Source organism: Galendromus occidentalis, unplaced genomic scaffold, assembly GCF_000255335.2.
Source record: "Galendromus occidentalis unplaced genomic scaffold, Mocc_1.1 scf7180000077527, whole genome shotgun sequence".
Taxonomy (NCBI): Eukaryota; Metazoa; Arthropoda; class Arachnida; order Mesostigmata; family Phytoseiidae; genus Galendromus; species Galendromus occidentalis.
In genome coordinates this window covers 1,179,475-1,191,667 of record NW_003805515.1, presented here as the reverse complement: position 1 = coordinate 1,191,667, position 12,193 = coordinate 1,179,475, and the positions used below count along the sequence as shown (strand labels likewise).

Genomic DNA, 12,193 nt, shown 5'->3' with positions numbered 1-12,193 from the left:
TTGGACCCGATATTCCCGAACCAGAGCCTACTTCTTCTTCGACATGTCTTTCCCGAAGGTGTCGTCCCCTCTCGATCAGATCAGACGCAGCTTTCCCCGTAAAACTCTTGTGTGCCCCCCTACTAGGTCACGCTGTATGTGTATTGCTTCTCGAGGGACATGATGTTCGATAACCATTACGTCACGGCTGAGACCGAATACCGGGACATGGAGCGAAGGCGGCAAGGCTTGCAGACAGTATTGCCACTCGAACCGGAAGAAGCGATGAAGTTCGTCGACTTCAAATCCTTGCGTTTGACGTGGGGAGAAATTATGGTGACGGGGAGCAATGTGGTCTCGTAAGCTGAAATTCTAGCGCAGATCAACGAGCCACTGCGTTCATCGCCGGTGAACTTGAGTCTTATCTTGCCATGAGGCGACGCATCGTCGTGTTCACACGCCGCATACTTCCAATTATTCGTCCCGAAAATTCCCCATTCAGTGTTTTCGCAGGGTGGCCTTCGCTGCTGCTAGTTTCCTCATCGTTCACCTGGTCAACGTTGCGATATCGGTCGCTGCGAACACGCTGTGGAGCTTAGTGAAGTTGGATGAAGTAAGATTGATTCACTCGTGAATTTCGGCGAATATTCCTCCATGACTTGTCGCATGTCTGGGACCGCCAGAGTCAGCGCCTGGAAAGAGCACTGTATCGCTGACTGAGCTGAATCTCTTCCTCCCAGAATTCTTCGTCGCCGTGGTCGAGCTTCATTCGGAGACTCTACGGATCGCGATACGGGGGTCTAGAGAGGTTCCAAAAATGTCTGGTTGAGCCTCGTGAACCGGATCTTAATCAGTAAGCTTTTCTTCCGAGCCCTTGAGACTGGAAACAGTGAGCCCATTCCAAGCATCCAGCGCAGGTTTTAACGACATCAGAATCGCCGGCGTCACGGGGTGCCGCCGCGCCGATGACGTGATTCGCCAGATTTTCGGCTAAGAGTTACGTAAGCCTTCGGCGAACGCGGTTTTATCGTTTTAGCGATTTGCACTATGTCGGAGTAGCAACAAAAGCAGATTTTGTTTCTGTTCTACAAGTACCGCCGGCTCATTGGATTCACAAATCGATTTTCAAAACAAAACTTGACTCAACCGGTACCGCTTTGCTTCCATCCACAGCTTCGACCGAAGTATCGAGCTCATAGCGCTCGCGACTGTACTGGCGGTGATATCGCCGTATATCATTCGCCTGAGACCCTTGATCTCTAATCTTTATCTTCCCGAAACGGCGTCCAAGCGATCCGAGTGGTTGTACCGTCTGCTTCTACGAAGGCGAGAAATCGGTCCCTTCCTAGCTGAACTCGCTGAGGCGGCGAAAAGTAGGTGGACTCGCTTCCCCCATCTTTTTTTGGTTTCAAGTTCTGGGAAAATGTTTTCTCGCTTTTTCTTCCGCTGCGCCGGCGCTCGTTACCGCTCGTGGCGTCGTCGATCCTATAACTATAACAGCAACGAGGACATCGTTTTATGACGGATCCAGTTCTTGGCCGCGAGGTCCAAAAACTTCAAATCCCGATTACAATCTACCGACCCTTTGACTTTCCTCACCCGAACACCAACGGCCGAACCAGCCTTGCCCCGCACGGGGTACGAGCCGACAAAATTTGAAGGATGAATAGTTTTCATTGTTGCTTGTTGTAGTCGCCAGCTCCTCGAGACGAGCAGGAAATGAAGTTGTTTCGGACTTCCTCAAGAGAAGGCCGAGATTCCGGATAAAGCAATCATGCGGAGTCGGCTGCTATGAAAACGGATGTAACATTGTACGTCATCCTATTCGAAGATCAGCTCATATCGGTCGGCTTGAGCAGAATGGATTTTCTGGCTCTTCCGTGCAAGGACACGCTCGCTCACACACACACGCATACTCACACACAAACACCGACTCACTCCGAGACAAACATCGATACCGGCTTCGGAGGAAGCATTTCTTCAAAACTCAACGATAGCATGCCCGACCTGTCGTTCGATTTTTCTTCCTTGACAAGCATTCTTCCGGTGACGGTTCGTCTTTCTGCTCCGATTGCAGCCTCCTCCGTAGTTGTTGCCGTCATTCGCTCGAACGCCTATTCCTGGAGGCACCTATAATCTTCGAGACAAATCTTTTCGGGGTAGAGCGCTTGCTCACTTTCAGTGGAGGATAACGTGGCTTCTCACATTTGAGCTTGTCGATTGTCTTCCCGAATCAGGAACGCTTTGGAATCTGCCGATTCTCTGGGAGCTGACAGATTCCTCCGAATGTGTACGCTGTCTTTCCGCGGAGTCGAACTACGCTCTGCTCTTCCGATGCTATAGGTGCGACCGAAAGAATTGCAATTACTGCATTTCCTTGAATAGGTGAGCGCCCCCACATTTTGCTCCCCCATCGAACATGAGTGAGCACAGACATTGTAAGTCATGAGTCATGACTCATGATCATAGACTGGTAGATATGTTGAATGCTAGATCTATCGAGGATCGAGAACTCGGAAAATCTTCTACAAAATCGCTCTCCCGCTTGCAGAGATTGTGGATCCTGTGGAGCTGTGATCCCCTACAGTCCACTCGGCTTGGAGCAAGATTTGATCGACATGAAACTACCAGATGAGCTACGCGCACAGAGCGTCTTGATTTGAGAGACAAGGAGAACCGTGCGGTCCATTCGGCTTCTCGATTCCAGGATTCCTGAGGGCCTGGCGGAATCTAGAATATAGCCCGATGCTAGAGAAAACCAATAATATCGTATTGTTTGGCATACCGGCTGATAACCTAGACCGTATCGAGCGTCGAGGGACCGGTAGTGACGACGACCTCGCGTAGAATTAATGGAACCTATCATGTCGACCCTCATGATTTTTGTTATGCCGCTCACAACATTCGCGGGCGAACCTTGGCCGTGGGGAAAATTCCGCAGAGATTCTTTAACCTACCGTTCCACTCAGCTGAGAAAGCTCAAGACTACGATCACTTCGAGCCGATCCGAATCTCGACTGCTTTCTCCGCCCGGTAATAATTCACTTGTTCGGAGTGCACGTGTGCTACCTTGTTTTTGCCTCAGTTTATCTTATCCGACTTCGCCTCAGCGATGTGCTCTTCCTGGAAACAGCCGAACACAGGAGTCTATGGCAACAGATCGATCCGTTCTAAACATGAGGGTCCGAAGACGACGTGGATGCTGTCCCGAATCATAACACGCGCTGTGAGTCGTACCCGTTCAAGCATTCCCTCGGTATGACCAAGAAACGCGCGGTCGGACAAGTTTACACCAAGCCTCCGGCCGCTCGATCGGGTGGGAAAAGTGTGGAAAACCCGACCCCGGCTTCGTGCATGGCTAGGCATGGGGAAAAGCCCATGCCGATCTTCCAGTCGGAACTCTTCCTCCTCGAGTTGTTCCTTTCCATCTATTTATAAATGTCGAGAAACAACCACCGGTTCCGGTTTTCCAGACATGCTCCCATTTCCACCGGGGCACGGTCATCGAGAATATTATGTGGTAAGCTTGAAAGCAAGACAGCTCCACAAATCTGTGGCAAGTTTACCTTGTGGGGCCACTTAGTTGGTTCAGGCACGTCTACGCTGATAGAATCCCTTCCTGAGCGCCCGAACGCCCGCCCGCCTGACTAGCTTATTTGCGGACGGACTGCAGAAACTTGTGGCAAGGTCGAGCTTCAGCTTCTCTCCTACGGTAACATCGGCGTTCGCCACACAACCGAAGCGAGTTTCTTGTCGCGCGGATTAAACAATGAGGAGCACGGATTCGCCTCTAGCTGCTGCTGTCACTACACTTGCTGTGGGTAAGAAAAGTTTGTCAATAATTATTATCTTCCAAAAACGGTGCCTCGAGTTTGTGTTGACTATTGCCGCATCTTCCATCGACGTCCCGTGAGTGTTCCGAGCGCGGTTCCATCTCCGGGGGCTTCTGTTTATAACTAGCGTCGCCCTCGTTCGTCACCGGATGTAGCGCTCCGAACTCTCGGGAACGGGCCGAGTTTTTCGGCCTCGGGTGAGAACCTGTTGTGCTTTTGTGAAATTCTTGCTCCGCTCGGCTGAGAGATTGCCTTCAGGAGGTTGGAATCGTTTCGATCACGCTTCGGGATTATTTCTGGAGCAGAGCTTCGATCCGAGCCGTGGGCGTGAGCTCTCATTCGTTAGTGAATTATGAACAGTATGAACAGGGCTTCCGCTCTGCTGGAAGAGGGGACCTCAAAGTGTCGCCGACTTTCGGCGAATCGTATCGGCGCGAGATCCGCTCGTCGCATATCCGATAAAACTCGGTTGAGAAGTTCTCTGAAATTTTGCGGAGAACACTCGCGGCTTCAGGAGAAATCCATCCACCTCCGACCAGAAAGTGTGTTCGTTCAGAAGAGGATGAATTCCTCGAATCATTCTCGGAGGAAGTATTTCCATGCACAAGTGTGACGGTAGGAAGTTTTCTGTTTTTGACGAGGAAATCTCGTGGACGCGACACCTTCCGCTGCCTAGTTTGCTGCTTTACGAGGAAAATGACGTATCCAGCGAGCAATATCAGCGGCTCCTCACATGTGTGCTTTCAATGATTTTCTTCTGCTCCGATGAGCTGTTCAGTGAGCTGAGACCCACAACAAAAGATTGATGCTCTCGGCAATGCTCCAACTCTTCCCTTGTATAACATCGGACTCATTAATTTCCATAAACTTGACAGCAGTCTCCCGTACTGAAGAGTTCTGCCGAACTCGGTCGCTGCCCGATTCAAAGGATAATATCGAATACGGTGCTCGAGGATGGTGGGGAAACAGCGTATCGACAAGATACTCGAGAATCATACAGGAGGCAGATGGCGTATCCGATTGGTTAACAGTGAATCTATTCCAATCTGATAGTTTTCATGAAAGAAGAGCAAACCGACGAGCCACTCGGCGCTTTCTCCAAACTGTAGGGCAAGGATTGAGAGGGCAGACCCTCTTTCCGGCCGGCGGCAGTAGTCCATTCGATTTCTCCACGTGAACCTGGTTCGCATTTGCTGTGGCGCTAGTGACCGTGTGGTTCTTTTGGTAAGACAAACATTTTGAATATTTTGGTCCCTCAATTCGAATTTCCACACATCTCGGTGCGGTCGTGTTCTGTCTTTCGTCCGTTCGTTTCGGTTCTTCGCGTGAGATCAGATCCATACGGAGCAAGCTGAGTGCATCAGCAACCTTCCGGTGATTATATCATGCCAAGGAAAGATTACTCTTCCAGAAGAGATGATAATAATCTTCTGACCGCTAAATCCGACTGCATTCTGGGCAATTCCTCGTTGGCAAGAGAGTAGCCGTCCCAGAACCACGAGCCGCGTCCGCCATTAGACAGAAAAAAAATCTGCGGGCTTCACCGGCTCTCCATGTCGGATTCGGCATCGCTTGTGTCAGCTGTGGCGGAGCGAGGAAATCTTCTCGGTCGAGGACAAATGTTCGGAAACAAAAATCACTCGCAATCAGAGCCTGGAAATCCGATCGGTGGAGTCGTTGTATTGCAAAGATACGCGTGCCCGCGATAGCGCTCCGGTCGGAACGAAAGAAAGAAGCTACGTCGACGGGGCTCGATGCAAAGAACTCGCTTCTGTTTGTCGAGCTGCAAGCGAGTCGATCCCAAGGACGTCCCATATCTGAGGTGCTGGCTTGCTTGATCAGTGATCTGTATCCCGAGCGCGAGGATATAGCGGAGCAAAAATCCCATTCGCATACGCTTGATTGATGAGTGACAGATGAGCCAACGAGCGATGCCTGCGCTATACAGATTCATGGCGATCGCATTGCGGTTGCCCAGGGATCGCTGTATGATTGCTCATCTGTTTACAAAGAAAACCACCGCCAGTGTGTCTACCGCTTTCTGGCCTGTGGGAAAAATTTGCGTGTGAGCGATCAGAGTTGCTCGATGACCGCGCTTCGCGATCACCAGTTGTCTCGTGAGTACTCCTAGTCACTCAGTGGATGACGAGTAGCCACAATAGTTTATGTACTCATTGAACCCGACGAATGAGGTCTGTTACTCACGTAAAATCGATCCGTGAGCTCATTCCGCGGCTTCGTTTCGAAATATCCCCGCGATCGGAAACGCAATCGAATCCGTAAAGTCCGCTGCCAAGATTAGACCGAGGAGCTATTCATCTAAGAGGTGTGCTCTCGAGTTGAGTCGCTCACCGATAAGCTGTCTTTGTTGGAAAGATGATGACTCGATCCTTTAGGACTAAGAATTCGAGTGCCAAGTGATTGCAAGCCGTCTCTTGCACGGCTTTTGAATTATGCCGAACCGTCCGTGTACTTGCGTCGAGACACCGAGTATTTCGATGATGCTTCGGGGTCGCGGCAGCGAGCGAGATCTGGGACTTCAGGCGCCGATGGGTCTCGAGTTTCTTCGGGACACAGAGCCCGGGTACAGGCTGTACGTCGGCGGATGACTAGCTCGACAACATGTTTTGAAAATAGCGATTAGGAGACACGTGTTGTCTTGGCATACTTGGGCCATGGGGCGTGGACTAAAAAGCTCACGCGCTCAATCAGCGAAGAATATCTCTGCTCGGGATAGTATCCCGGCAGATCCCAACAGCGCCGACCGCGTGGAAAATCTTCGCTTGATTTATCCAGTTCTGGCTTGAATTCTCAAGCCTATGGTTCTACGCTTCATGAGCTGTCCAGCAGCTGTCAGCCCACACCGCATAGTGGGTTTCTGACGTATCTGCCTCGGAGGAAGACGATGAACGTTTGTCCCATAGCCACGGTAACCTAGCATTGTTGTACAAGTGAGTACTTCCCAAATGATTCCGCGCATTCTGCGGTACGGCGAGCTCAGCCCACCTCCTCGCCGAATGCTGATCTGTGGTCAGGGTTTGTCCAGATTCTCGGATGAATCGAACACCTCGCGACCAAAGACACGCCATTCCCATTCAGGGACGGCTCGCGATGGTCGATGTCCTCAGTGAACATCTCAACCACTACGATTCGCCAAATCATTTGCTCTGAAGTGTAGTGTAATCATTAGTGTCGATGACTCGCTGCACGTGCACCTTCAGACTCGGCACTCACCGGAATCCGAGACTTCTGCATAATTGTGGGTGTTGTTCGCCGCTACTCTCATGTTGAAACATCCTCTCCTTCACTATTACAGACAAGCAAAAGGTGATGCGTTGCCGATCTAGCTAGCATTCAAATCTGAGAGTCGACTTCGACGCGAGATCACCGAAACATCGTCGAGGAACGGCACCCCTTATCCTTTTGCAATCCGGTGCTCCTTATTCCTGAGCCTGTGCGAGGAAGAAAGCTTGGGGGGGGAAATGTACGCTGATGCTTGCGAGACTTGTTTAATCTGATCGCTACGGCTCCTTCCTTCGGGGGATTATTCTCGCACAAGGCTCATTTTCGCCGCAACCTTCGCTTTGTGCTCGTTCGTAGTGCGAGCGAGAAACTCTCATTCCTGTGTTCGTGCGTGGGTGGCACGTGACACTTTGGGGAGGGAATCGTGCAATACTACTCAGAATAACATCCGGGTCGATCGATATTGTGACGAAGCTATCAAAGATCGTTTATCGTTTGATCGTTCGATCGAGAGAAAGAGCTTTAGAGAGAATTCCGTGCTTCATCGGAAAAGGCTCTCCCTCTGAATTATTCTCTCAAGTCCTCGCCTCAGCCGTCATTCCTATACCCGGCGATACCGTCGTTTGAACGACATGGTAAAGAAAAACAGCGACGGCGGTGAAGGAGGTAAAGATGAGGGCAACGATCTTTAGGGCAGCTTGTGAAGTTTGTTTGCCAAGCAAGAACCGATGCCGGTGAATGCATCAGAAAATTCGAACGAAGTAATTTCGACAATACGCGGGAACGCGCTCCCGTCCAGGGAAAATTCCGATTCTCTGTTCCACGGAAGTTGACCACACTTTGAATCCTCGTCGGTTTCGGTAATGGGCGAACGCGTTCTCGATAGAGGAAGTGCGGGTAAAGTGTAAACTTTATCAGATCTCGGAGCCGTAAATGTTTCGAAAGTGCGTGGTCACCGTGAATTATCTTCCTATCGTCAAAGGTTATTCTCGCGTTGAGAATGGCTCCACCCTAGCGAAGTTGACGCTTAAGTGTACCGATCACGACCGTGCAACGTCGTCTAACTCTCGTGTACGGACGGCTGTTGGTCACGCGGCGGGTTGAGGTTTCGTTGGCAGACCGCTGAGTTTGTGAGATCCGGCGGGTCGTCGAGCCGGCATTGGAATGAGGATGCATCGTGTGCAAACCCGGACCTCACTGTTGCGATGAGGTTCTCCGGTCTATATTGTGACAGTCTACGACGGCCCGTTGAGCAACTGCCAAGTAGCCTGAGCTCCAGGTGCAGTGTGGAGGAATTGTTCAGCGCTACAAATTCGGTCGCTGAGCTTGCGGTGATGATTCATGTAAACGATTGAGCCCGATTTCTAGTACTGGGTCAGGGTTCGCAAAGTGCCCCTTGTGAGTTCCTCGTGAGCTGCTGTCACCGAAACTAGACATGGTCCCTGTGGCTGCAGCCAGAGTTCACTTCGAGCCATTGTGAAGGCACGAGCGAATTCCAGCCACGCGGAACGGCAACGTTCCACAGCATTGCCAATCTCAGCCAGGTAACAATGGTGCCGCGTGGCGCGACAGAAACTTCTCCGGTGTTGCCGACTCTTGCACTGACTGTTACCGCCGGGCTGTAGATCTCGTTGTCGCAAGGTAGGCGCCTTCGCGTTCGAGCCGGCTCAGTTTAGGCTGTTTCGGGAACAGAAGTCATGAAATCGAATATTCACGCCCCGTTTTCCTCAAGATCGTCTATTTTCGGAGCTGGAGCAATCCAAGAGACTCATCTCACTTCTGGGCATTTTCAGAAACGAGATCAGGAGATGAGATTATTGACGAGCTAATCGGGGTGTTTCGAGCTAGCGATACCGTTCCGCAGAGCATAAGCAATCTCAATCGGATTCGTAGAGCCCTGTGACCGAGAGGGTTGCTCTTTTCTCTCATCGCACCGACCGCAATGGAATCCGTGATTTTTGCTTTCGTATTAGGCTTTTCCCCCATCTCGAGAGCTACTGGGCGATGCCGTTCCCAGCGTAGTTCACTCATCAGAGACGACAATGTTAAGGTTATCCATGTCTCCTCGTCGCTCGCGTCCCGAGCACTTGCTCCGGCATGCACAGATCATGTCCTCATTGTGTTGCATGGACGCGGTGATGATTCGCTTCTTGCCCCTGAGGTGACATGAGTCGTCTTGCGTCATCCATGGGCGAGACTTCGTAGACTTCAAGGATTGGAAATTTTCATACGAGCAACCTGACAGCGTGAGTTCAATGCTCCACGATCCATACCACGGGTCGAAGCTCGGAATTTGATGAAGGGCGAGAAATACTTGGGTGTCGGTAAAGTTCGGCCGAGTTCTCCCCATGACAAGGGCGCGTTTGGAGAGATGAATTTTACTCAGAATCCGTCACTGGTATCCATCGTATCTCGAAGTACGATCGCTCGAGTAATTACGATGTGATACGTAATGGTGATGCTATATTTGAGAGGCTCTTCGCAGCGAATTCCGCGAAAGTCCAATCGCTCAACACGGATTTCGAATTCCATTCTTAGACTATCACGGCCGGTAGATAGCGTCTCGAGTGGCGCGTCGTAGTTTTATCAATCTTGTCAAACGCCCTAAAAGCTCATTCTGTTACGAGGCTTCGTGCCGCATAGACCTGTCCCTGTGAAGCTCCCGCTCCATAATTCCCGAGATAGCCTCGTTTTGTGAGTAGACAATGAGTTTGGAGTTTTGGTTCAACGAGCGCAATGCAAAATCTTGTAAAGCTGGGAGTTTTTTTCGTCGGATCATCGCACTCGTTTCCGATGATTCCCTCATGGGTGGTGCAGTCTTCAGGTTCTCAGTGCCTAAACTCGAAAATCGTGCTGAAAAGCGTCCTCATGAGTGACAGACGAACTGAGCACTACGATCAGCCGGGCGTCACGACAGCGGCGCGGCGTTGGTTCTCAACAACAGAGCGAGACGGATCTTTTAGTTTATCGCTAGAATTAGCATAAACTATGATCGTCGTGCTACACGAGTCGCTTGTTGTAATGTCTCCCGGATGGGGATCCCCATTGAATCGCAGGAAGGACTCGATCACTGGACTGCTTAGAACTCTGAATATGTTCGAGTCGAACCGATCGCGAGACTGTCTCCGAATGTACGCTCCATATTATTATTTCTCTCGCGGAGGATGGGGTTGAGGGCCGGTAGAATCGAGGGTGAAGGCTGACTGGTAGACTGCGACGGCCGGCCGGCCGGCCGGCGCTGGTAACGTTGGCAACCGAGTAGAACACGAATCGATTCATCTCTCCAAGCGGACAGGTAACCTACAGTCGTGGCTTCACTGGCGGGAAAGAGGAGTTCGATCCAAACTCGATGCCCAGACCGGGCCTTGACTTCGAGGCCGGTGCGCTTAGCTTCAAAAGCGAGATCTTCTTGCTCTGAGAGCGACCCACTACTTCCTTGGGAGAGAAGCGCTCGTTCCTCCTTCCGCTGCCGCACTTGCATAGCTTCGTATAGCCCGAGCGAAGTTAGTGATCCGAAGTGCTGACGACAGCGTGTAGACGCTTCGGACGAAACCGTAGACTTCGAGTCAGTTACAGTTCTCGGTTTTCCCGAGTCTCCTGATCTCCGAGGGTCCGACGAATTGTGCCCCCGACCGAGTCCTTGTGGATATCGTCCGTGCTTACCGGCTCGTTTGATTGACGTTCTCTAGAAAGCGTTCCGCGAATTACGTTCGGTGACGACGGAAACACTGGAACAACGTCATCGCGATTATAATCGAGTGCTGAATTCTGAAGCGGAATGGATTTTCTCAGAGGCGTCCCAAAAATCTTACGTCAACGTCCTGTTTTTGCAGCTCACAGCAAGATGGGAGTGGGAAAGAAGATCAGGAGGATATTTTCCTTCGGTAAGAAGAGAGGAGAAAAGCCGGCGATCGAAGCTGCGAATGTCGATAAATCAAATACGTTCAGTGGCTCTAAGCCGAAGTCGACTTCCGTACTCTCCATTCGGAAGTTCAGTTTCGGCTCCAAAGACAAAACCAAAAAGGACAGAGCCAAGAAAGGAGTGCCCCCGACTCCGGAACCCGCGACGACATTAGCTGCAGCTGCTCCTGAAGTCACTACCGTTCCTCTGGCGGCTCCCGAGATCGACGATACCGTTCTCTCAGTCGAGGCGAACGGACCAGATCAGCTCACCCAGCAAGCTGAGAAGGTTCCCGAAAACCTTCCCGGAGAGGTCGCAGGGGATCAGTCGAATAATATTGAAGATCCAGCGGTTGGAAGAGCCGAGGTCCGTGATACGGAAGGAGCTTCCAAGGACGGCGACGCGGGCGGCGTCGTCACGGAACAAAGCGACTCCCCTCCGAGCGAACAACCCGACGTACCCGCCGAGGAGCCCCGTGAGGTCCTGTCCGCAGCTTCGGCCAGAGAAGAGCCCAAAACCATAACCGAAGTCATAAACAAGATCCACGACAAAACGGAAACGAACCAGACGGGCAACGAATTCGTACGAACCGTCGAAACCGAACAAGAGAGGACCCTCGCTGAAGACGGTACCACCATCATCAGCCGGTCGACAAAGACCACGACAACGACTGTCGACCGCGGCAGCGTCGGTAACGTGAGTCAGGTGAAAACCGAGATCAAGAAAGAAGTGATGCCGCGCGTCTCGAACGGCCACAGCCGACATTTGTCGCAGCAAGCAGTCAGGAAACCGAACATATCGTTACTGTTTGTGTCCGGGCTCCTCGCCGTTGCTGTTGTGTGTGCGATCCTCTACAAGTTGCAGAATTCCGCGATGCACCTCTCGGTTTGATTACTCCAAGGGCGTGGGAGTCGAGAAAGAATTGAGAAAAAACTAAGCGTTAGATATGGAGAAAAAAAATATGTAATGGCTTACAGTGGCTCGTCGATGCAGACTCGAAAGTGAAACGCTGTGTAAATAAGAATCAATAAACTTCGGGACCAAGCATTTTCGCAATCGCCTGACGGAACAGTGATAGTGGAACGAGGACGTACTAGAAGCGTACGAGAATCACTTTAATATATATGAACATATATTGATCTTCGGATTCATAATAAAAACAAACAGTTCCTTGCTATCGAAAGAAACGTGAAGACTAATCTCTTCGAGCTCGATCCCCCACCTAGCTGCGGGATGA

At 51.2% G+C, this 12,193-nt stretch overlaps 1 protein-coding gene across 3 annotated transcripts; it reads left to right on the top strand.

Moving 5' to 3' along the window:
• Window positions 1–3,709: 3,709 nt before the first annotated feature.
• Window positions 3,710–12,133, top strand: LOC100897798 (uncharacterized). 3 transcript variants are annotated; one of them, XM_003748022.2, is made up of 2 exons: window positions 3,710–3,800; window positions 10,889–12,133. In XM_003748022.2, exons 1-2 carry the CDS (start codon window positions 3,749–3,751, stop codon window positions 11,845–11,847), a joined length of 1,011 nt encoding a protein of 336 aa, XP_003748070.1. In that variant the 5' UTR covers window positions 3,710–3,748; the 3' UTR covers window positions 11,848–12,133. The 3 variants fall into 3 exon arrangements, with proteins under 3 accessions (XP_003748070.1, XP_018496804.1, XP_018496805.1); XM_018641288.1 differs by lacking the exon at window positions 3,710–3,800 and adding an exon at window positions 4,992–5,036; XM_018641289.1 differs by lacking the exon at window positions 3,710–3,800 and adding an exon at window positions 9,668–9,749.
• Window positions 12,134–12,193: the final 60 nt, after the last annotated feature.